The sequence below is a fragment of the Triplophysa dalaica genome, chromosome 4 (assembly GCF_015846415.1).
Source record: "Triplophysa dalaica isolate WHDGS20190420 chromosome 4, ASM1584641v1, whole genome shotgun sequence".
Taxonomy (NCBI): domain Eukaryota; kingdom Metazoa; phylum Chordata; class Actinopteri; order Cypriniformes; family Nemacheilidae; genus Triplophysa; species Triplophysa dalaica.
In genome coordinates, this window is record NC_079545.1 from 7,803,661 (window position 1) to 7,827,173 (window position 23,513).

Below are 23,513 nucleotides of genomic sequence, written 5' to 3' on the forward strand. Positions count from 1 at the left end.
TTAGGAAAAGTTCAACTAAATTCAAGATTATTTTTCTTACCCGATTGGCAGATTTTTACTTACTTCATTCTTGTATTTTCTTTCATAAAACAAGAGAAAAATTTTGAGGTCACTTTCTTTGTCAAGTAAATGTATAGTGATTTTTTTAATAGATTTTTTTACTATAAAACCAGACAAAAAAGCTTTTTTTGCAGTGAACGTTTAGTGATCATTGTGTCAACATGGTTTTGTGGAAAAAGGCCAACATACTGGAAATTATGGCTATGACGATAGTTATAGTTATGTTATAGTGCAGTTTAACTAATTGTTTATTCAGAATGTCACCTAGCAAAACTTGGAGCAAAATTTAATTTAAAATATTTATGCTCTGTAAACAAATAATTTACATGCTTGTATATATGTACTTTTAATGCAAGTGACTTTCATTTTAATCAGATTTGGTTAAATAATACATGTTACGCCTTTTTGTCTATAAATAAATACCACTGATTTACAAGCTAAAGTGTCACAACTCTTTCTGTTTTTCTTTTCTGCTTTTCTGTCATGAAATTGCTTTGACATTTTTTATTGCAACTTTTAATTTCCATACTTTTTTTATATTCATCCATACACGCAAATACATTGCCCATACTACTAAATGTTTTTCTTTATGGCTGACTTTTCTTTTCCATTGTGTTCTCTTTCATGTTTACTCTTCCCCTCCCTTACCTTTCTGTACTGCATTGCTTTTTTCCCCCTGCCCTCATTTCTGGCACTAAGGCCCAACCTGTTCCTGATGAACTGGTGGCCAAGCTTCTAGGAAACCAAGCCACATTCAGCCCTGTGGTTACAGTAGAGCCACGACGTCGCAAGTTTCATCGCCCTATTGGCCTAAGGGTTCCTCTGCCTCCGTCCTGGAGGGAGAGTCCACGGGATACTGGTGAGGGTGACACCACCAGTCTTCGCCTGCTCTGCAGTGTCACTGGTATGTCAAAATAGTTGAATGACATAGAAGCATATTAGTGACTGCAAATATATTTTAGCAGAAGGAAATTACGAAGGTATTGTATTTTTGGAACAGTAAATATACTTTTGATCCTGATTCAAGGCTCCAGTGCTTTAAAATTATTTGCTAATTGTTATATATTTTTTTGGACAGCTAGATGGTTTCAGCATTACTTTAGGGCAGGGCTGATCTGGGTTTTAGATAAAGTGGCCCTGCAGGACCAAGCTTGAAGAGCCCTGTATTAGTCAACAGTTGTTTATTGTCAATCAAAATTTTGATTTAATTTTACCTAATTGTTGGCCAATACTTTTTTTGCATAAAGATCAGTACAATAAACATAAAATGTGATAAATAAAAAATCTAATTTGTGAGTATATTCGGAAACGAGTAAATTAGAATAAACACGCATCACATACACGTGAACATTCTGGCCAATGAGATTCAATTATGTCGTCATCAAGGCTTTCGCAGCCGATTTTGAGCAAATGCAGCGCCTGACCTAGGCGGCTGGTCTCGTTTTACTCTCGCGGTACTTTAATAGCACACGCGATCGTAACTGTGTGTTCAGACCAAACGCGACTTGCGCGAATAAATCGCGCTATTCGCGCGTAGTTGGACGCTTGAACATTTTGAGTTTACTCCCTTAATTCGCACGTCAAATTCGCTTCATTCGCGCGTCAAATTCACTTCACTACAGACACCAATTCTCGTCGTGGGAGGGGCTTCTGCCAGGTGGCTATATATATATATATATATATATATATATATATTGCTCAAATTGTGTAAAGATCGTTTTTGACAACTTATCATATTGTACAACCTCCTCACTCACTTTCTTCCAAGCAAGATCATTTTTATTTCTGTTTAAAAAAATAAGATGTATCGTCCAGCTCCAGGTATCCACATACAGCAACAATGATTTTCTCCTCCATTGTCGTTGAGATTTCTACCTCCGCTCGCAACTTCAGAATCACCTCACTACTTCAGTAAGCTCCTGATTGGTTATCGCAGCGCGAGTTTTCCCCAAAGCTCATATTTTTCTATTCGCGCGATTCGCGCGATTCGCGTCTTTCGCGCCGCAAGTATGTCTATCGCGTCTTTCCATTGACTTCAATATCATTCTCGTTTCACGCTTCACTGGCGTTTGGTCTGCAGACCGAAGCGGCTGCAGCGCCGAACGAATTCGGACAAAAGATCTAACCAGTATACATTGCTGTTGTCAGGAGGCTGCAGATTCTTGCAGCGCCTCATTAAATCGAACAAGCCTTAAGGTTTAAACCGTTCGTAATCCGGGTTAGAGAGGTGGGATTTAAAAAAAGCAAATCCAATCCTGTTAGCGACCTGAGCCACAGTGGCGGGACTCATTCCAGAGAACGAGAATTAACCATTTGTGTTCGCCAAACAGCGGTTGAATAAGATGTTTAACTTCAATTAAATTATATCTGCAATTATAACTATTGAATAAAATAAGTATGTAGAAAACACAAGAGACACATGGCATCAGTGGTAATATATAAACGTAGATAAATTGTTTTGTCTAAATTATTGGTGGCTAATTGACGCCAATGAGTAAGATACATAGTGAGTTTTGCAAAAATATAAACCTTAAATGTAGGGCTGTCAATTGATAAAACAAATAATGAATCAAACATTATTTTATATTAATTGTGATTCATCACATAATTGTTTTTTTTTTTAAATATACTTAAATATAGAAACAACATAGAGACTTTTCGGTAACATTTTCCTTGAAGCATGTATCTATAATGCATTATAAAAATGTGCTATATCATTGTAATATCTTTTAAATAATTGTTATTACAGTTAATACATTGATTACTTAGCAATTCATTGTTACACCAAACATTTCAAATTGGTAATAATTCTTAACAACTACATATACTGCATTACAACACACATTATGAAGAATTATAATGCATTGTACCCTTTAATAACTCTTTATAATGCATTATGCATACATGCTTCAAGGAAAGTTTCACAGACTTCTCTTATGTTGTTTGTTTAACATTAGTGACAGGAGTCATAGCAGCAGGATTAAGAATGTGGTCTCTTAATTTAACTCTTAGAAGTCTGTGTTTGCGAAGATTCTCGACAACTGTGTTTTAATGCATAATCTTGTTTGTTTTTGTTGTTAATTAATTTTTGTTAATTAATTGCCGTTTGACAGAGATTCACCAACAGCGGAATATCTCTGTACAACAGAGTTATGCCACACAGCCAGAAGCTGTCTATCTATTGGACATGTCAAAGCAACAGTTTCAAATCGTGCTTAAATGGTTAATAACTTTTGCATGAATAAGAGCGTAATCATGTATAATGCTAGCCAAAGGACAACAGAAAAAACGGCTGTTGCGTTAATTGCTTTAAAAAACATTTTTTAACGTTAATCTGGAAAAATGATATCCGCTTTAAGGGTTATGTTTGAACAATTTTGCTTCCGCTTCTTTCTTCCATTGTTTGTGTGTTTGATTTACTTAAATTTTTTTGTATAACAATTATTTTTAAACTTCTCAAGATTTTTGTGCTGTTATTGCATTGGCGATATGATTCCCTTTCAAGGGAACTCTACGCTATATTGAAGCACATATGTAAAATCATTCTAACGGCAAGACGGTACATCATAGGTGGGTGATGTAGGCACCAGGAAACTATAAGAGCGCATCCCAAACAGCCGGCTTCAGCCTTTCGTGCCTCAGCCATGTGTGTGTGTCTGTCAGTGTTGAAGGAGAGAGATTATGTTCAAAAACTTAAGAAAGGGTGCTCTCTTGGTAGTATCCGGTTGGGGAGACGTTAAGGAGAGAAAAATGGGAATTTGAGAAAATATATATTTTTTTAGATTAGATTCAACTTTATTGTCATTTTGCAGAGTACAAGTTCAGAGCTAATGACATGCAGTTAGCATCTAACCAGAAGTGCAAGAGTATAGTGTTATATATACTGTACATGAAAGTGCGGAGTAAGTGAAGCTAAGATTTACAGAATGTACAGTGGAGTTGCTATATACAGTATTGAGCAGAGTATATACAGAATATAAATAGGAATGCAATGTAGAGATTGTATGAACATTATGAACAGAGCAATGTACGATTATAAATACACATTATGAACAGCAGCAACGTGAGAACAGTGGTAATGAATACAGTTGGATGACTGTGCAAAAGTATTGGTAAAATGTATTCTATGCAAATAAAGGTTGTGCAATGATATTTTTATAGAATAGTTTACCGTGCTTTGTACAGTAACATCTTAGACAGTTTACAGTGCGCTTGTTAGAACAGTGTGCAGTCTGTGCGGAAAATGAGTACTGCAAATACATGTATGTAAAGTACTTTGACCAGAGCAGTAATAAAGTGGCGTTCAGAAGCGTCATCTGCAAATTTGATTATGGGGTTGGAGCCATAAACAGGAACGCTGTCATGGGTGAATAGGGAGTACAGGAGAGGGCTCAGTACGCAGCCCTGTGGCACGCTGGTGTTCAGGGTGATGAGGAGGATAGGTTGACAGACTGAGGTCTGTTAGTCAGAAAATCTAGAATCCAATTGCAGATGGGTGTGCTGATTCCAAGCTGGCTGAGCATGGAGATCAGCTTGGAGGGGATTACAGTATTAAATGCAGAACTGAAATCTATGAACAGCATTCTCACATGTGTGTTTTGACTGTCCAGGTGGGTGAGGGCAGAGTGAAGTGCCGTTGAGACGGCGTCCTCTGTTGACCTATTGCGGCGATAGGCAAATTGAAATGGGTCTAGTGTAGCAGGGAGACCGGATTTTAAGTGGGATGCAACCAGCCTCTCAAAGCACTTGGCAATGATGGGGGTGAGTGCAACAGGACGCAAGTCGTTAGGGACTGAGGCAGTGGAGTGTTTCGGAACTGGTACGGTTGTGGAGGTTTTGAAGATAGTGGGGACAGTTGTTTGGGCCAGGGACAGATTAAATATGTCCGTGAAGACCTCAGCCAGCTGCTCCGCACAGGCTTTAAGCACACAACCTGGTATTCCGTCAGGACCAGCTGCCTTCTGTGCATTCACCTTACACAGAGTAGAGTAAACATCTGATGTGGAGAGTGTGTGAGGCAGTTCACTGGGTTTATGTTCAGCTTTGAGTGAGATCTCATTATTTTGATCAAAACGATCATAAAAGTGATTGAGCTCGTCGGGGAGGGAGGCAGAGCAGGAGAGGGGCACAGTATTAGGTGGTTTGTGATCTGTGATAGACTGTATGCCTTGCCACATACGGCGGGGGTCTGAAGAATTGAAGTGTTTGGCCTGGAAGATACCCTTCCTCAGGTTGGCTCTGGCTGAGCTGTAAGCCTCCCGGTCTCTAGACCTGAAGGCTGCATCTCTTGCTTTGAGTAGGAGGTGAACCTCTCTGTTAATCCAGGGCTTCGGATTGGGGAGAATTTATATTTTTTGTGTGTAGTCACCCTGCCCACACATCTGTTGATATGCTCCAAGACAGAGTTGGTGTAAGTGTCAATGTTAATCTGAGAGTTTGTGGTGGCCTGGGGAGCAAGCTCACTCCAGTCTGTGTGCTGGAATTGATGTTGAAGAGTGTAGTCAGCACCTTCCAGACAGATTTTAACAGTCCTTATTGTAGGTTTCACACATTTGATGACCGGGGTATACTTGGGGAGCAGCTACTAAGAGAGGTGGTCGGACTGACCCAGATGGGGGAGGGGTGTGACTTTGTAGGCATCAGTCACATTAGTACAAACGTGGTCCAATATTTTGTGTCACCTTGTAGTGCATGAGACAATTTGGTGAAATTTAGGGAGAGCAGATCTTAAAGTGCAGTGATTGAAGTCCCCAGCAACAATAAAGGCTCCATCTGGGTGCAGGGTTTGTAATTTGCTAATAGCATCACAAAGTTATTTCATAGCCACTTTATGGTGAATGATTGATGCTCTTCGGTTCGCGTCATGGACGAATCGTTCATTCGAACCGGTTCTTTCGTTTTAGTGAACCAGTTGATCCAGTTCAGCTGAATCGTTCATGTCATGCACCTTGTGGGGGCCAGCTGAGGGATACGTCAATGTACCCCAGGTCGAGCATGCCTTCGCGGTACATCTGTGCCAGTAGACCGCTGCAATCTGGAGGGGTCGACCAAGGCATGAACATTTTCTTCGACACTCTTGTGCCCAAAGAAAGGAGGGGTTTGCTCCCCATACTGGATATGCGCACTCTATACAAGGCACTTCACAGGATTCCATTCAGAATGTTGATGCAGAGGCGCATCCTGACGTCCGTCCGACATCAGGATTGGCGTATTCTCAACTATCTCGATGACTGGTTCATCATGGCACACTCCCGAGATCTGTTGTCTAGGCACAGTGACCTCATGCTCTGGCACCTTGACCGACTGGGCCTCCAGGTCAACTGGGACAAGACCAAGCTCTCCCCTGTGCAGAGCATCTCTTATCTCTGTATGGAACTAGACTCTGTCATCATGACAGCACGCCTTACCAACGATCGCAGCCAGTCAGTGCTGAATTGTCTGAAAATCTTCAGGCGACAACCAGCGGTCCCATTGAAACTCTTTCAGAGGCTCCTGGGCCATATGGCATCCTCGACGGCAGTTGATCCGCTTGGGTTGATGAGTATGTGACCGCTTCAGCACTGGCCCCAGAGTCGTGTTCCCTGGAGAGCATGGCACACCACCACGAGACGTATTTCCATCACACCTCACTAGCCCCTTGGTCAGACATCTCTTTATTCCGAGACAGGGTTTTGCACCGTGACCCTCCGCTCGGACAGTACTGCTGCCACAAGGGTGGCACTTGCTGAGTACAGATGTCGCTACCGCCCGACGCCTCTCGACAGGTCGCGCTCTGCGGAGAGTGGCGACCCCTGCGCCATCCAGCTCATTGGAAGCAGTTTGGGCAGGCACAGCCTACCAGGACACCTCCCATTGCCAGCTTTGGTACTCCCTGACCGAGGCCCCCCTCGGCACGGATGCCTTAGCGCACAGCTGGCCGCGGGACAAGTGGAAGTATGCCTTCCCCCAGTGAGCAACCTTGTACAGCTCCTGTGCAAAGTCAGGGAAAAGGAGCATCAGGTCCTGTTAGTTGCGCCCAGTTGCACCCATGCGTACCCACATTCTGGAGACAATGGGTGACACAAATGGTGAGTAAATGAACTTAGATTGCAGAAAGTAAGTGTGATAAAAACGATTTGAAGCATTAATGCCTCACACACATTTAATTTGAGCTCATATCCGTTACAGATCAACATTCTCACAAAGATTAAATCTTAAATTATTTGGCCTTGTATTGAGTGATAATTGTTTCATGGAACTTGTAAAATCCAACTGAAATCTTATTAAAATTCAATCTAAATATTTAATCAAAGCCGTCTCACCATTACACTATGAGTGCATGAGGAGGATGATCCGACTGAATAGGGACAGCATCAAACATGATAAATGCATTACACAGTGTAAATATATGCTAAATATATAATATTGTAGCATGGTTCACTAAAAAGGATTAAAGGAGATGGGAACCGGCAAACTTTCAAACAAACTTTAATCAAAATAAAAAAACAATAAGACTGAAGTAAAAGGCCGGCAGGCACCTCACAGTCGACTGCCGGCCATAAGAACATAAATACAAACGTAACACATGTCTGGGCCCGGCCTTCTCTCGTCGTACACTCATTCATTTATGCTTCCAATCTCCTCAATGAGAGATGCGGAGCCGGTGCATCACACAGCTGACAGTCATTGTCCCTGCATCATTTCCTCACGGCTCTCGTCCCACCTTGCTCGTCACACTCCCGAGACTGCGCTCTACTCCCCCACTCCGTGGCCAGTGTTGGCGGCCGGAGAGCCTGAGGGTATGGACCGACGAGACGAGAGAAAAGGAGACGGAAGCACAAGGAGCGACGAGAGAAGGTAGAGAGGATAAAGAAAACAAAAATCTAGTCCAGTTCCTGACACGCTGTTGGTCGGTCCTCGGCCCAGCCGAGAGGCTCTTCCTCACGGTGCTATGAGGTGGTGCTGGACAATTGGTGGGCGGCCCGATCCTCCTCCGCCTCCTGGTGGTTGGCGATGGCTTTCTTGCTGAGGGTAGCCGACAGTGAGTTTCCCGTTCCCTGCTACTCCCCTTTTCACGGCAGACGGCAGCAGGCTACAGCAAACAGCGACAACTCCTCCTCTCCCTCTTCTATGGGGCCATCCCATCTCGGCCCAGGAGCACGGCAGCGAGCTCTCTGTCCCAGCCATTTCATCTCGTTCTAGCACCTCCGCCTCGGGCAGCCGCTGGCAGGTGTTCCTCGTCCGTGCTGCCCGATCTCTTCAGCACCATCATGCCGCTCAGCGGGAGGGCACTTCGACAGCATGTCCCTCCTTCCTCCAGGGTTTTGGCACCAATTTAGCAAATTTTCAAAGTAGGGAAGGAAGGAGGCGGGAACTGTCGAACATTCAAACAAAGTTTAATCAAAATAAACAAACAAACAAACAATAACACGGAAGTAATTCAGGCCAGAAGCCATCTCCCGGTCAACTGCCGGCAAAAAGAACATAAATACAAACTTAACATATGTCCGGGACCAGTCCTCTCTCGTCAGCAGTCCTCTTGCTCATCCTCTTATGCTCCCTCATGGCTTTCGACCTGCCTTACACAAGTAATTTGCCATTAAGCTCTTGCACAATGTCCTTTCAGTCCTAACCATGTTCATAACAAAACTGGAATGAAGAAACATTCATCTTTTACAACTATTTCTTTAAATTTTATCTCAGGTGACGGGCACCACTAATTAATGACTTGATTTGATATGGTGTCAATGATCAGTCTAAATATAGCTTTTTCGTTGACAAGATAATCAAGTTAAAATCGCTGACTCCTTATTTATCCTTAGTTATTTCATGTCTCCTCAGAGGTTTCCAGCTGTCCAGCTACATGGAATAGGCTTGATTATATCTCTCTCAATGCCAGATGGGTAAAGAGTACCCCAAAAACATACTTAAGTATATGTGCAGATATCTTGCAGCGAAAATTAAGTGAAAGTCTTAGAGTATCTGATTTTAACAGTACTTGAGTTTCAGTTTTACTCATACTGAATATAGGCTTAAAGAAGCACTAGTCCTCAACACTGAAAAGATATGCCAGTGAAAAACAAGACACAGTTCGATTCAAATGTAGAAGAGTAAAGAGTACATATACTTGTTTTAAAATGTAGTCAAGTAGAGAGTAAAAGTTGCTAATACTGTATCTTTAATTCTCAGTACAACTACAAAGTAGCCAAAAAGTACAGTAACTAAAAGTACATTTACAAAGTTCAAAATTTTAGACCTATTTCCAATCTTTCTTTTCCCTCGAAAAGTTTGGAAAAGCAGTACTTCGTCAGTTGCAATCTTATCTTAGTTTAAATTCATTTTTCAAAAGTTTTCAGTCGGGTTTCAGAACATTACACAGAACGGAATCAGCACTCTTGAAAGTCACTACTGATATTTTGCAGGCTACAGTCAAAGGAAATGCTTTTGGTCTGATTCTTTTAGATCTTGGCTCAGCATTTAATATGGCTGATCATAAAATTCTCATTTCTCGTTTGGAAAATCTTGTAGGTTTTTGGGTAACTGTCTTTAAATGGTTTCAATCAAATTGATCAAATGGGGTTTGATCACGAGAACCTTTCATCTCTGTACTTTTAAAAGGCCATTGAACTTGGCGAATGGCATGGCATGTCACTCTCTGACTCCGCATCGGGCGGCAGTAGACCGTGTCATAGCGGATCCACACATCTCACAATCTCTCCCTGGAGGTCCCAGCTACGAGCTACCCGAGCCGCCACAAGCCTTGGGTTGTAGTGCACCGCACTGCCTTCCCTGCAGCGCTCACTGACACTCAACTGTACTTTCCTAAAAAAAAGTCTGACCATACTTCCCTAGATACCTTCCTGGCATGTGTGGAAGAACTTAAACTTTGGCTTACCCAAAATTACCTGGCCTTAAATGAAATGAAAACTGAAGTGTTACTTTTTGGTCCAATTGCCTCTTATCATTATAGTCAGATTGAACTTGGTGACCCTGTAAGAAAGAACTTTGAAACCGTGAATCATGCTTTTACCCCACACATCTGGACTATTGTAACACTATCTATTTTGGTATTAACCTTTCTATTCCGCGCCTTCAAATAGTTCAAAATAATGCAGCCAGGCTTTTGACAGACATAGGAAAGTTTAAATCACGTAACCCCTATCTTGTCCTCCTTACAGGCTACCTGTCAAATATCGAATTGATTGTAACATTTTATTGTTTGTTTTTAAAGCCTTGAATGGTCTTGCTCCTGGTAATCTCTCTGACATGCTTAGTTCCCACTACCCTTCCACATTACTTAGGTTGTGTGACCCTCGTATGCTCGTAGTTCCTAGGGTCAGGATAAAACATCGAGGTGACAGAGCTTTTGCTATTGTGTGCCCCAGACTCTGGAACAACCTTCCGGTGGAACTCCGAATGACATTATCCCTTAAAGCGGGCGTAACACATGTGGTTTCTGCCAATCTCATATTAATCTTGAGTACCTATAGAGTAGTATTGCATACTTTGTAACTTCGAAGAGTATTTAGTATGATCACATTTATAAAAAATAAATACAGCTGTACAATTATTTCCAAAACCATACGGCACGTGCGGTGTGGAGGGGTAGGCTGAACTAAAGCATGTGTACACCTATTGGTAACAAAACACAGACATCAGTTTCACTCACCATGGGGTTCATGTCCGGCATCTTTTAGTGCTGGGACGGCTCCATATATCAGTTTCAAATGATCTCCAAATCCAGCGTTATATCCATGTATTATTTAACATTTATCACCCAAATGCAGTGAACAAACATACACCCGAACTTTGCGAACGTGTGCTATCTCTCTCTCTTCTGAACATAACTAAAAGTGACGTCTGCGCATGCTCCTCCTGCTGGATATTCACGCCCTATATGAAAAGCTTCATACGAATCTATTGTTTTTGATCTAGAACGTTATTGTGATGAACATTCGCAACAAATATTCCGTTCTGAGCAGAGTGACGGGCAGTTGAGTGTTGTTTATTTTAGTCTTTGGTTATGTTGTTCGGTGGACGGGCCATTCCCGTTCACATTCACCGGACTTTTAACCCCAAGGACTTCATTCCCCAGCATGCACTGCACCACATTGATTTCATCCGCAACTGACACACATTACCTGGACACTATATAAACTGTTCTTTGTCTTTTTTTGTGGTCAGGTCTATTTGTGGTGTCGTTAGTTCTCGTTTTCCCATTTCATTAGTTCAGACCTTTGTTCTGTGGATGATTACCTGTTTGTTTGAAACCTATGTATTATAATTTACCTGTGTATGATTAACTGTTTGTTTCCAAACCTACATAAATTTAATAATTCTGCTGAACACACAGGAATATATTAACACACAAGAATATATTTGTAAGGACGTAGTTTTATTTACTGCCATAGTGGGTAAAATAAATACTATGGTAGTCAATGGGGCATGAGATCTGACATTCTTCCAAATATCTTCCTTTGTGTTCAGCCGAACAAATAAATGTATGCAGATTTGGAATAATCTCAGGGGGAGTAAATGAGGAAAACATTTTTATTTTTGGGTGAAATATCCTTTAATATTCCTCCCTGGACAATCGAGCTAGTAGTTTAGTGTCACGGCTGGCAGGAGAAGAACCCAAATGCTGGCAGCATTGCAAAAAATTAATAAACTTTAATAATAAAATAAAAACCCACGATGGGGGAAAATGATGGGAACGTAACTAAAATATAAACATGAAACAAAAGACTTAATAAGAAAAAAAATAAGAAAACTCAAACCTAATAATTAAATTAGAGTGACAAGATTATATAACATGTACGACAAAAGGCAGGGAATTAAACAAGACCAGGTAATCCAATTTGGCAAGGTAACGCAGCAAACGACAAGGTAACGCAGCAAACGACAAGGTAACATCACAAAACGAATTCGCACAGGACAGCAAACACAAGGGCATTAAATAAGGAAGACTAACAAAGGATAATTAACAAGGGACAGGTGTCGGAAAAGAAACACTGATGGGAAGCTAAGCAAGGAAACAAGAGGGGCGGGGCCAAAAACGAGACTGGAGAGAGCTCATCTTATGTCAGAACCAACAACAACATGCCCCTCTCCACACAAAACATGTTACTCTGTCATGATCCTGCCACCAAACCAAGAAAAACATGACACAATGAGACAGAATCATGACAGTTTAGTGCAACCATGCCTATTGTGAGTACATTGTTGGAGTAGGGGTATTTTTATGACCCACTGATGTGATTTAATACTTGGCCATGTCATTTTTTTTAAGAATTTCAATTTGTATTAAAATATTTAAATTCTACATGTCATAGGTGGCACAGCTCCTGCTCAATGGGAAGATATAACTGGAACCACCAAACTCCAATATGCCAATGATTGTGCCAATTTCACCACCAATGTGTCTGCTCGGTAAGAGGATTATTTTGGGATGTCAATGGTTTATTGTGTAAATGTATGATTAACTCAAAATGTTTTATTATCTGTCCTTCCTATTGATATTATTTGTTTGTCCTTATTATTTGTCTTTTTACAAATTCTACTTAAAATATGTTGTGCTTTCTCACTTAACAGGTTTTGGTTGGCAGATTGCCCTCGGACTGCAGAAGCTGTGTCCTTTGCCAACCTTCTTTACCGCGAGTTGTCAGCTGTGCCGTACATGGCCAAGTTTGTGGTTTTTGCAAAGATGAATGAATCACGAGATGGTCGACTCAGATGTTACTGCATGACTGATGACAAAATGGACAAAACGCTGGAGCAGCATGAAAACTTCACTGAAGTGGCCCGTAGCAGAGACATTGAGGTTATATGCTATAATATGTTTGATTTCATATTATGCAGATGCACTTCTGCAGATGCAGCTTATATATCAACATATCTTATATGATGTTTCATGTTGATGTTTACACTTTAATATTGTGATTAATTAACACTTTATGCTACTTATAAATTGTGTTAAATGTAAAAAACCATAACATATGTTAAAACCATTGGCATATGTTCTGTAGGTTATGGAGGGTATGCCGCTGTACTTGGAGTGTTCAGGAAACTTGGTCCCTATCAGAAAAGCTGCCCAGCAGTCTCGCTGTTTTGGCTTCCAAGCCTTCAGAGACAACAGACTACCTGTTTCTGTCAAGGTTGTCACACCCATTTTTTGTAAATCCACATACAGTACAGTTACTGAAGACACACTCCTCTCTATATTAATTTTTCCAAATAAGATAATTTGTTACACTTTATTTTAAGGTGCCTTTGTTACAGTGTAGTTATACATTTAAGTACAGAATTATAATAATTAACTACATGTACTCAATATAGAGTTAGGATAAGGGTGTGGTTTAGGGTAAATTATATGTAATTATGCATAATTTAAAGTAAATACATAGCACCATCCTTCACTTTCAAAAAACATAGCAAAACACCTGTTCCGCATTTATTTGACTAACTAATATCTGCCTGTCTAAAAACTAAATCTTGTCGTTTATTTTCTCCTTTGCTTAACCCAGCTTTAATCCTCATAGTAGCATGGCCTTGTAAACTAATGGTTCTGTTTTGTGCGTTGACTACTTCTACTCGTACACCTACTTCTAAGTTGCTTTGGATAAAAGCATCTGCAAAATTAATAAATGTAAATATCTGTTTGCATTTTGCACTACAACTTTCACTCTATAGCTGACACAGTCTCTTTCGAAATGTAATCTCTGTGTTTGTGTCAACGTCCAATCATTTCGTTCCGAATCATGAAAACATTTACTTAATGTGATACTCCAACAAAAATAAGAAAATCTGCCAATAATTACTCAAAATGTAGTCATATTGTTTTTGTTGAACACAAAAGCAGATATTGAGAAAAATGTTAGCAACTGACGGTTTGTTTTCTTTATTTATATAGCACATTTAAAAACAACCATTGAATGATTAAAGTGCTATACATAGCAGATAAAAAAACAGGATAACAGACTGGTAATGAAGAAAAGGGATTGATAGACATACAGACGTGCTCAAATTTGTTAGTACCCATCCACAAAAAATTGAAGAATGCACAATTTTCTCTGAAATAACTTGAAACTGACAAAAGTAATTGGCATCCACCATTGTTTATTCCATAGTTAATAGAAATCACACTTTGGTTTTGATTTTATTCAACATAATATTGTAAATAAAACAAGTGAAAATCTCATTGACAAAAATGATGGGACCCCTAACCTAATATTTTGTTGCACAACCTTCAGAGGCACTAACTGCAAACAAACGTTTTCTGTAGCTCTCAATAAGACTTCTGAACCTGTTCACAGCAGTGGTGGAAAGTAACGAATGACTAATACTCAAATCACTGTAATTGAGTACTTTTTTTCAGGAATTTTAGTATTTTAACTTTTTAAGTAGTTTAAAAACAGTGTACTTTTACTTGATTACATTTTTAGTGCTGTATCGGAACTCTTACTGTGCAATTTTTCTTCATATTGTTGTCGCTACTTTATATGTTTAATTTTCATTTGATTGCCTAAGGAAAGTAGTCAGTCCCGTCACTTGACCCCGTCCACTCAAATCGCGCAAGGAAAATTTGCATTTGGAACTGGAAATAAAGCATTTTTTGCTTGCAGTTTTTCGGGCTTTTGTTTATTAATTGTTATTAAAAACTAAGCTCATAATAGACAGACAGAACAACACATTGAGTGGTTATTTTGTCGGAGTTGTATCCAGTTATATGCTTTATCAGTAAGGTAAAGATGTGTGTTGAATAAGCTATTTTCTATACAAGTCTCAAAATTTTATTATTAATAATTATTCTTAATTCAGTAAATAACACCTCCTTAAAAGTAATGAGTAACTAGTACTATGAGTAGTTTTTAAGAGGAAACATTTTTAATTTGCTCAACTACTTTTTTAACACCAGTACTTTTACTTGTGGTTTCTCAAGCCAAAATGTATTTACTGTATTTATATAAACAATGCACTGTCAGTTTAATTTAGCATGGATGATGCATAGTTTGATGATTACAAAGCGTTTTACATTTCATAGAACATAGGATTAGAAATTGACGTACCTTCACCTTGGAGTTCAGCTTGTATCTCTTTGGCAGTTATCCTTGGTTCTTTTTCTACCGTCGATTTGCCTCAAGCGGCCGCGCCCAGGGGGGTTGGCTACAATTCCATGTACCTTAAATTCTTAATTATATTTGTAACTGTTTTCACGGGAACATCAAGCTGCTTGGAGATGGTCTTTTAGCCTTAACTTTTACCAGGCTTGCCTATTATTTTCTTTCAGAGCTCAGACCTCAGACAACTCTATCATTTGCTTTCTCTGGTCCATGTTCAGTGTGGTGCACACAAAGATACCAAACAGCACAGTGACTACTTTTCTCTGTTTAAGTAGGCTAAATAAATGATCGCAAGATTGGATACATGCATGATACTAATTAGATTGAAATCTCACTAAAATCCAATTATATATTGTCTTTTCTGAGGTGCACCAACAAATGTTCAGGATATTTTAGAATATCTTTGTAGAATAAGCAATAATTAATCTCTTTCCACAGCTTCTTTGCTTTATTCTGACATTCCAAAGCCATGAAAGTATACATGATACAATAGCTTTTAATTTCATCACTCTTCAGGAGGAATGAAGCATTATTTCAATGAGCTGTAAGGGTACCAAAAAATTCGAAAAAGTGATTAAATAAAGCAACAAGAGCAAAACTTGACAAAGCTTTCATGTCACAATTTGAACAAGTTAAAGGAGGTTTTTTTTCTAGTTTTACACAAATGTTATATAAATCATAGGGGTCCACATAATGTGTCTTTGAAGTTTCAGCTCAAACAACACCACGCATCTTTTATACCATGCGCTAAATTCCCCCTTTTGCATGTGAGGAGAAGCACGCTGTTTTGGTGTGTGTCTCTTTAAGTTCAAGTGAGCTGCTAGTCTCCGTCCCCCTTTTCAGCAAAAAACGCAGCCATGGCTGTGAGCCTGGGGTTCCAGCGACAAAACCATAAAGTATGGTCACATAAAGTGAATGAGCAACAAGGTCTCGTCTTTGTACACCATACATATTGTTTTCGAAAAGCACACCTTTTTGCCCCGGGGCCATTCGCGAAGCCCCTCCGGTCCCTGTTGGTCCGGTCATGACCACATTCGTTCACAGAGAACCACGTCAAGTGTTAACAAACAATACACACAGTTTTCTGTAGAGAAGATACTCAAGACAAACGCATCCCTATTTCTCCAAGTCAGATTAACGTTACACAGGACAAACCCATGCATGTTTACAAGCCAAAGACATTGCTTTCATATGAACGGACAAAGGCATCACATTGACATTAAGTTGCCACAGGTCCCTGGGGTCTTACTTAAAAAATACTGGTACTTACAATGTCTTTATTTGCAGCTTTGCCTCCGTGTGGATGATTTCTCAACGCAACTCAACTTTATTTATATAGCGCTTTTTACAATTTTCATTGTTACAAAGCAGCTGTACATGAGACACAATGACTACAAGTAAAACAACTAAAGTCATACACCTTTAAAAACAAGAAAAAGGTGAAAACAACAAAAGACAGAAATACAAATGCTCCATACACACAATATGCATACATACTTACACACATCGACATAGGCGCACACACGCAAACACACTCGCACAGTGAAAGCACACATTTGAGATAAAGCAAAGAGAATCACAAGTCAAATATTAAACAGACTATAAATTCCTATATACAATATTACTTATGTAAAACTTCTGAATTCTAAAGCAGCCCCCCCGGCCAGGCAAATAATGAAAAACAGTATGCAAACGGTGGCGAGGAACCCAAAACTCCAATCGGGTAAAAGAAAACTCAGGAGATCCCAGGTCCAACCAGGGGATTCCAGTTCCCCTCTGGCAAAAGCTGCTGCCTCTGCACAAGCTCAACAGTGCTTGCACAACAAGGCTAAATAAAAAATAAATAAACTTACTAATAAGGTAAATTATAGATTTAAGATTATCATTAACAATCTAATAGCATATTAAATTTTGTAGGGAAATCATGTGAAGTCGCGCATCCAGTGCAAGGTTGACAGAACTGGGGTTATATGCTCATACTTTTTTGTACGTGTAAGAACTCGAGCTGCCGCGTTTTCGGTCCAGGAAGTAACACTTCTGTTTTGTCCTAGTTCAGTTGTTAAATATTGTCACTTATCCAGTTTTTTTAAATCGACTATGCATTACATTATTCGATGGAACTGCTGGGTTTCATGAGGCTTCGAGGAAATATAAAGTTGAGTATCATCATCATAACGGTGAAAGCTAATTCCGTGTCACTTTTTTTATATCTCCTAGAGGTAGCATGTATAATGCGAAGAGCAGTGGCCCTAACACTGAGCCCTGTGGTACACATGCCTAAATGTAAATGTACACGGTACTGGACTTGCGATTTGCGGGACACCTCATTGTTTATTGCTAAAAATTGAAAACGGTCAGAAAAATAAGACTTAAACTATTTCAATGCTGTGCAGTTAATGCCGACATAATTTTCGCATCTGTATAGGAGTATGCTGTGGTCAATGGTGTCAAATGCAGCACTAAGGTCTAGCAGCACCAATATCGAAATACAGCCACGGTCAGACGCTAACAGCAGATCATTTGTAACTCTGATCAAAGCAGTCTCTGTACTGTGACATGCTCGAAATCCAGACTGGAATTCTTCATTAATGTCATTCCTTTGGAGAAAGGAGCATAATTGAGTTGAAACTACTTTTTCCAGAACTTTAGATATAAAAGATAAATTTGATATAGGTGATTCGTGTGATTCCCCAGTTCGGGTTTTTGACAAGGGGCCTTATAACAGCCACCTTAAATGCTTTAGCAACATGTCCTGATGTCAGAGATGAGTTAATAATACTAAGAAGAGGATTTATAATTTCTAACATTTCTTTCAGTAGTTTTGCAGGTATAGGGTCTAGCATGCTGATCTAATGATTTTAGACTGTTCATCGTGATCTACGGTAGAAAATATTTGCAATTTCTCCTTAGTAGTGCTGTAGTTGGTTTGTACAGCGGGTTTAACTTCTGGTTGCATTGTTATAATTTTTCTCTGATATCTTGGATTTTACTAGTGAAGTAGTTCATAAATTCATCACTGTTAATCTGATAATCAGAATCTGAAGCCGCTGAATACAAATTATTTGTTAATTGTTAATTTAGCCACTATGTTAAATAAAAACCTAGGGTTGTGATGGTTTTCTTCTATTCGTGATGAAAAGTCGGTGGATCTAGACGTTTTTATGGCATTCCTGAATTTTCCTTTGCTGTATGAAATACCACTAATTTAGTTTTCTTAAAGTTCCGCTCCATTTTCCGGGTCCCTTTCTTTATCGCCTGAGTGTGTTCATTATACCACTGTCTTGGGCTGCCATTTTTAATCTTCTTTAAACGCAAAGGAGCAATTGTGTCTAATGTTTCTGAGAAGGTAGAGTTAAAATTTTCAATAGTAATGTCAAGATCTTCAACGTTTTTACTCATGCTAGAGAATTGAGACAATTCAGGCAGATTATCGAGAAACGCATCTTTGGTAGTTGAAGTAATCGTTCTATATTTGTAACAAGGAGTTTGATTTGCAGCCATAGGCCAGTGAAGCAAACATAATATCAGATAATGATCCGAAATGTCTTCACTCTGCTGAAGGATTTTAACATCGTCCACATTTATACCGTAAAATAGTATTAAATCTCCCTGTGATGGGTTGGCACTCCATCCAGGGTGTATCCTGCCTTGATGCCTGATGACTCCTGAGATAGGCGCAGGCTCCCCGTGACCCGAGGTAGTTCGGATAAGCGGTAGAAAATGGAATGGAATGGAATAGTATTAAATCTGAAGTATGATTACGAAGGAGATTTCTGAAGCGTTCGTTTCTCACAGGCTTGCAGGCTCACATAAAAAAAGTTAATGACTTGTCTTTTTTTTCGTTTCCTGAGTTGGCAGATGCACAAGAGACCAGATTTTAGCATTTAAACATGGAAAAATCACCCGTTTAATGCAATTTGAGCATGAATTTAAAATCAGACAGTGAGGATGTTGTTCGGAACGATACCGGAAGGTTGTTCCATAAAGTTGGACCAAGCGCAATCACCCAGATGCTTCAGTTTAGACTTTGAAATGGATAACATTTTTAAATGTCCCGAACTAAGCAATCGCACTGAGAGAGATAAACCAGATTTATACACCGAAATAAGTATTTTAATATCCATTCTGAGCTTAAAGGAAGCCACTGCAACGATAGCAAAACAGGGAAAATGTGCAGGAACTTGCTACCAGTCCGTAGCCAGGTGGCTGCATTCCCAACCAACTGTAAACGCTCCAAAGAAGACAAATTTAACCTATAATAAAGAGAATCGAAGTAGTCTAACAGAAACGAAACAAAAGCATGAATGGGTGTTTCAAAGAATTCTCTTAAAAGAAAAGTTTTGACTTGCAAAGAGGGTGGAAAAACACGATTTTACCACTCAATTTATCTGTTTATCAAACCTTAGACCAGTATCAAAACAGAAACCTCAACTTTTTAGACTAGGAATCACCCATTTTGATAGAGAACCAAGGTCACGATTGCCAGAATTAGAAGCGTCACTAGGTCCGAATAAAATGACCACTGTTTTATTTGTTTAAAGTCAAGGAATTATTTGTTAACCATGATTTCAATTCCTTGATACATGAGTACAGGGCTACAATTTTTACATCTTATGATAGTCAAATGCAGTTTATATGAGAGTAAGCGGCTCAGTATGCTATTAAAACACCCTCGCTTACTTCAATATCATAAAGCCAATTGTTATAAAGCACTGTCTTATGTTATGAAAGCATGTTGTATATAATGCAGCTGTTCAAATTCCTCCCTGAAGTTCAGCTGTCATTGTAAAAACATCTAATACGCACACCACTATTACGTGCAGGCATGTGTCACCGTGCCCAAAACTAACCATATAATGATCAGCTGATTTAAAAGCATACCGAGTCGTTTACTCTCATATTGCTCAGGTATGACTAATATATCATAAGCGGATGGGTCTGAACATAAAGTAAATAAGTTATCACAGAAAAACAGTCGTCAGAATAAGAATATGTAGATAACTTGAATAGAACCAGAATGACTTCATGAAGTATTAATGACCTATTTAACAGCTTGAGCCATACAATCATATATTTGTGAGAGACAAAGCTTAAAGCAAACATTAAAGCTTAGAGTAAACATTGTTACAAGTATATGTGTTTATGTTTATTGGTTCAACAAGTTAAGTTTAAGATAAAATACAATTCACATCACTTTTTTGAAAATCAAGATGGAAGTCCCTTTCAGAAACGTCTTGAGGTCACAGATATCTTTAATGATATGTGTGTAAAAATGTAAAAAAGTCTCTCCTTGGTTTCTTATAACTCGCACATCTTAACTAATGCTTCTGTATATTTCTATGATGATTTTTTGTCATATAACAAAAATAACAGTGTCTGACAAAACATAACATGTTGCTAATACCAGCCTGGCACTCAACCGTAGAAGTTTATTCATTGCTCCCCATGCCCGGTGATGTTACTTTCTCAAGAAGTTTAACCGTGTTGTACTGCCCCTCAGGTTTTTTCAGTGGGAGAGAGGGTTTTGCTTACCTCCACATGACCGGCAACGCACAACAATGTTCTGGCCTTTGACAGAAATCAACTCAATTATATGGTATTTCCAGCTACAGAACGCATACGTTTCTCTCCCAATGATGAGTTTGTTTTTCGCTGATAGTACCAAATATTAGCTTGTGATAGGGAGATGTATGGGTCTGTAATACTTACAATTGGACATAAAAAGGCTAACATGTATCACAAGAGGCACCTCAGCCAATCATATCTGTTGTCTAGTCTCCTTGCCGCCCAATACTTGGTGATATCATTGCCGCTATGAGTTTTTAGCTTAAGGTGGCGGGATTTCCATGGTGTGGCTTTGGAAGTAATTTCAGCGCAAACATTTACAGGTTTCAGTTCGATGATGTCATGGGTGAGAGGTATCTAGACTTTGTAAAAGCTATTTCGCTTTTTACAATATAAATTATCAAACGACGAGGGATGTAATGCAGCTGTAACGTATAGTTACCTGGGCTTGGAACTATAATTCAATTACTATTTTAGAAATTATAACATGTCAAATTACTCCGATACCAAAAAAGTAATCAAACTACAGTAACGCGTAACTGCCCAACCCTGCACCCATTTAAACGGAGGTTTCTCCCAACAATTATGTGTAGCATAATTCATGGACACCATACCAACATGTTTCTTACAGATATCCTAGTTAATTGCTGTTTTCAAGGATTCAGTATACAATTGAGTTGTATTATCTGACTATTTGATGGTAGCATATTCAACAGGTAGCCTACTAGACATAGTGTTTGTTGTAATAATGAATATAAGGTGTCTTTTTATATCTTTTTTGGGGATGTCCTCAGTTCCTTGAACAAGAGGAAGCATGTAAAGTAAATAAAATTGGATGTGGCCTGAAACTGATCCCTGTGGCACTCCAAATTTAAGCCAGGATGAATCAGACTTAAATCAGGCTAATGCATTTATATTGGTCTAAAGATGGTTAATGCTCCCCGATCGAGTTGTGGCATTTTTCATCAGTGGCTTGATGACTGCCAATTTGAAAGCTTCTGGGACATATCATAATTTTAGTGATGAGTTTTTAATATTGAGCAGAGGTACTGTCACAAGATGGAAGTAGGGTCTACTATACACAATGATGCTTTTGCAGCTTTTCCCGTCTAGTTGCAATGAATGAATAGCAGAAGCTATTCGTATGGAGTTTTATAAAGTTGAAAGTGTATTAATGAATGCTTCACTGGCCAGCTGCACAAGTGTAATATTTTCTCTGATTGCTTCTGGCTCTATCTTCCTTAACTATCAAATCTGATTATTAAAAAGTATACAACCTCACATCTTTGCTTCCCTCCCTAGTATCCTAAAGGGGTGGAGCTAAGACACGAGGATGCAGAAATAAGAATTGATTAGCAGCCAGTGGCTTTATCCCATTAATAGTAGCTAATACAAATGAACATTTCTTGGTTTTTAAAGTCTTTGATGAGAACCTCATTTCTTTTAGGTGAGAGATAGCAGCAAAGACCCCTCTGGCTTTGTGTCTTTCTTCCGCAAATCAACCAAATATGAGGACAATCAAAATGTGCTGTGCAACCTTAATGTTACCATGCCACCATGTATTAAGGTAATGCAGAAGAAAATGTATCCACACATTTTTTTACCACCACATTTTAATTATGTACAATTATATTCTCCAATAATGCATTTTCCCCTTTTTTGTAACAGAACATAGGAATTGATGATCGAATCAAGACTCTGACTCCTTTGGCACTAAGAGAGAGATACAGCGTTCTAAGTGAACCAGTTGTCGGTAAGATTGCTCCCACACGGACATCTTCTGCATGTTATGCACCCAAATATCACACAACCTTTGCCTGACCTTGCTTTGAATATGATGTGAGCTGCAGCGTCAGATTTTTGAACTCTTGAGCCAATGGTGGTCTGGTTTCTGCAGCATCACTGAGTGCCATGGAAAAGACGGAGCTAAAGATGGCTTTAGTCGCAGAACAGCTAGGCCTGAGCTGGGCTGGTGAGTGTGTGGGTTTGAATGCTCTTCTTTGACATAACAAGCATAATGCTCAACTGGCTTCGTTCTGTCAAAGCATCATATCTGTTTGTCAATATCTCATATGTAGACTAAAACAAGTAATTTATGTACATTTAGGCCCAAATTTAATTTTCAAATGTACCTTTAAAACATTACAGAATCTGCTGATTACATTAATGGTGTGCTATGCAGAATTTAAAAAAGGATTCATACATAAATAATAATCCTCAATAATTACCTATGACCTATTAGAAATGTGTGGTGGTAGTTGTGTCTACAGAAATAGATTTTATTAAATTGCTATAGTGTTTCTGTGAGTTGACCTTTGGCTCCCTTAGATTTTAGAACTGTAAACCCTGAATAAATTTTTTAAATCACAAGCATGTAACAGTATACACAATATATATATAGTATGAGCTAAACATTGTGCACTTGCAAAATTTTACCAATAAGATAATAGTTCCAGTTTAACAAGGGTCTGACCAGAGGACTGTAAGTGTCACGAAACGTATGAGCAGAACCCAGATGCAGGCAGACGAAGTTAAAGCAAAGAATTTTATTTAAATAACAAAAAACCCACGATGGGGCAAAACAGATACTAGTACTCACAAACAGAAAACTCTCCACGAGGGGAAGAAATTAAACATGATGGCAAATAAAATAATAAGTCCAAAACACGAAATACTAGGACAGAACTCACGGGGAGGAAAAGCACTCAGGGTAATCCAAATATAATCCGGAACATGGGGTAAGGCAAGAAAGACAAATACAATACAATGAACCGAACAAGGTGTGAGGGG

At 39.1% G+C, this 23,513-nt stretch overlaps 1 protein-coding gene across 1 annotated transcript in view; it reads left to right on the forward strand.

Annotated features, from left to right (window-relative positions):
* Positions 1-23,513, forward strand: part of ank1a (ankyrin 1, erythrocytic a) — a 189,045-nt gene that overhangs the window by 108,409 nt on the left and 57,123 nt on the right. Inside the window, exons 30-36 of the mRNA XM_056745123.1 lie at positions 760-964; positions 12,372-12,468; positions 12,631-12,859; positions 13,065-13,193; positions 22,171-22,290; positions 22,392-22,476; positions 22,621-22,695. Coding sequence (XP_056601101.1) covers positions 760-964; positions 12,372-12,468; positions 12,631-12,859; positions 13,065-13,193; positions 22,171-22,290; positions 22,392-22,476; positions 22,621-22,695 — 940 coding nt within the window. The remainder of the gene's footprint in view (positions 1-759; positions 965-12,371; positions 12,469-12,630; positions 12,860-13,064; positions 13,194-22,170; positions 22,291-22,391; positions 22,477-22,620; positions 22,696-23,513) is intronic.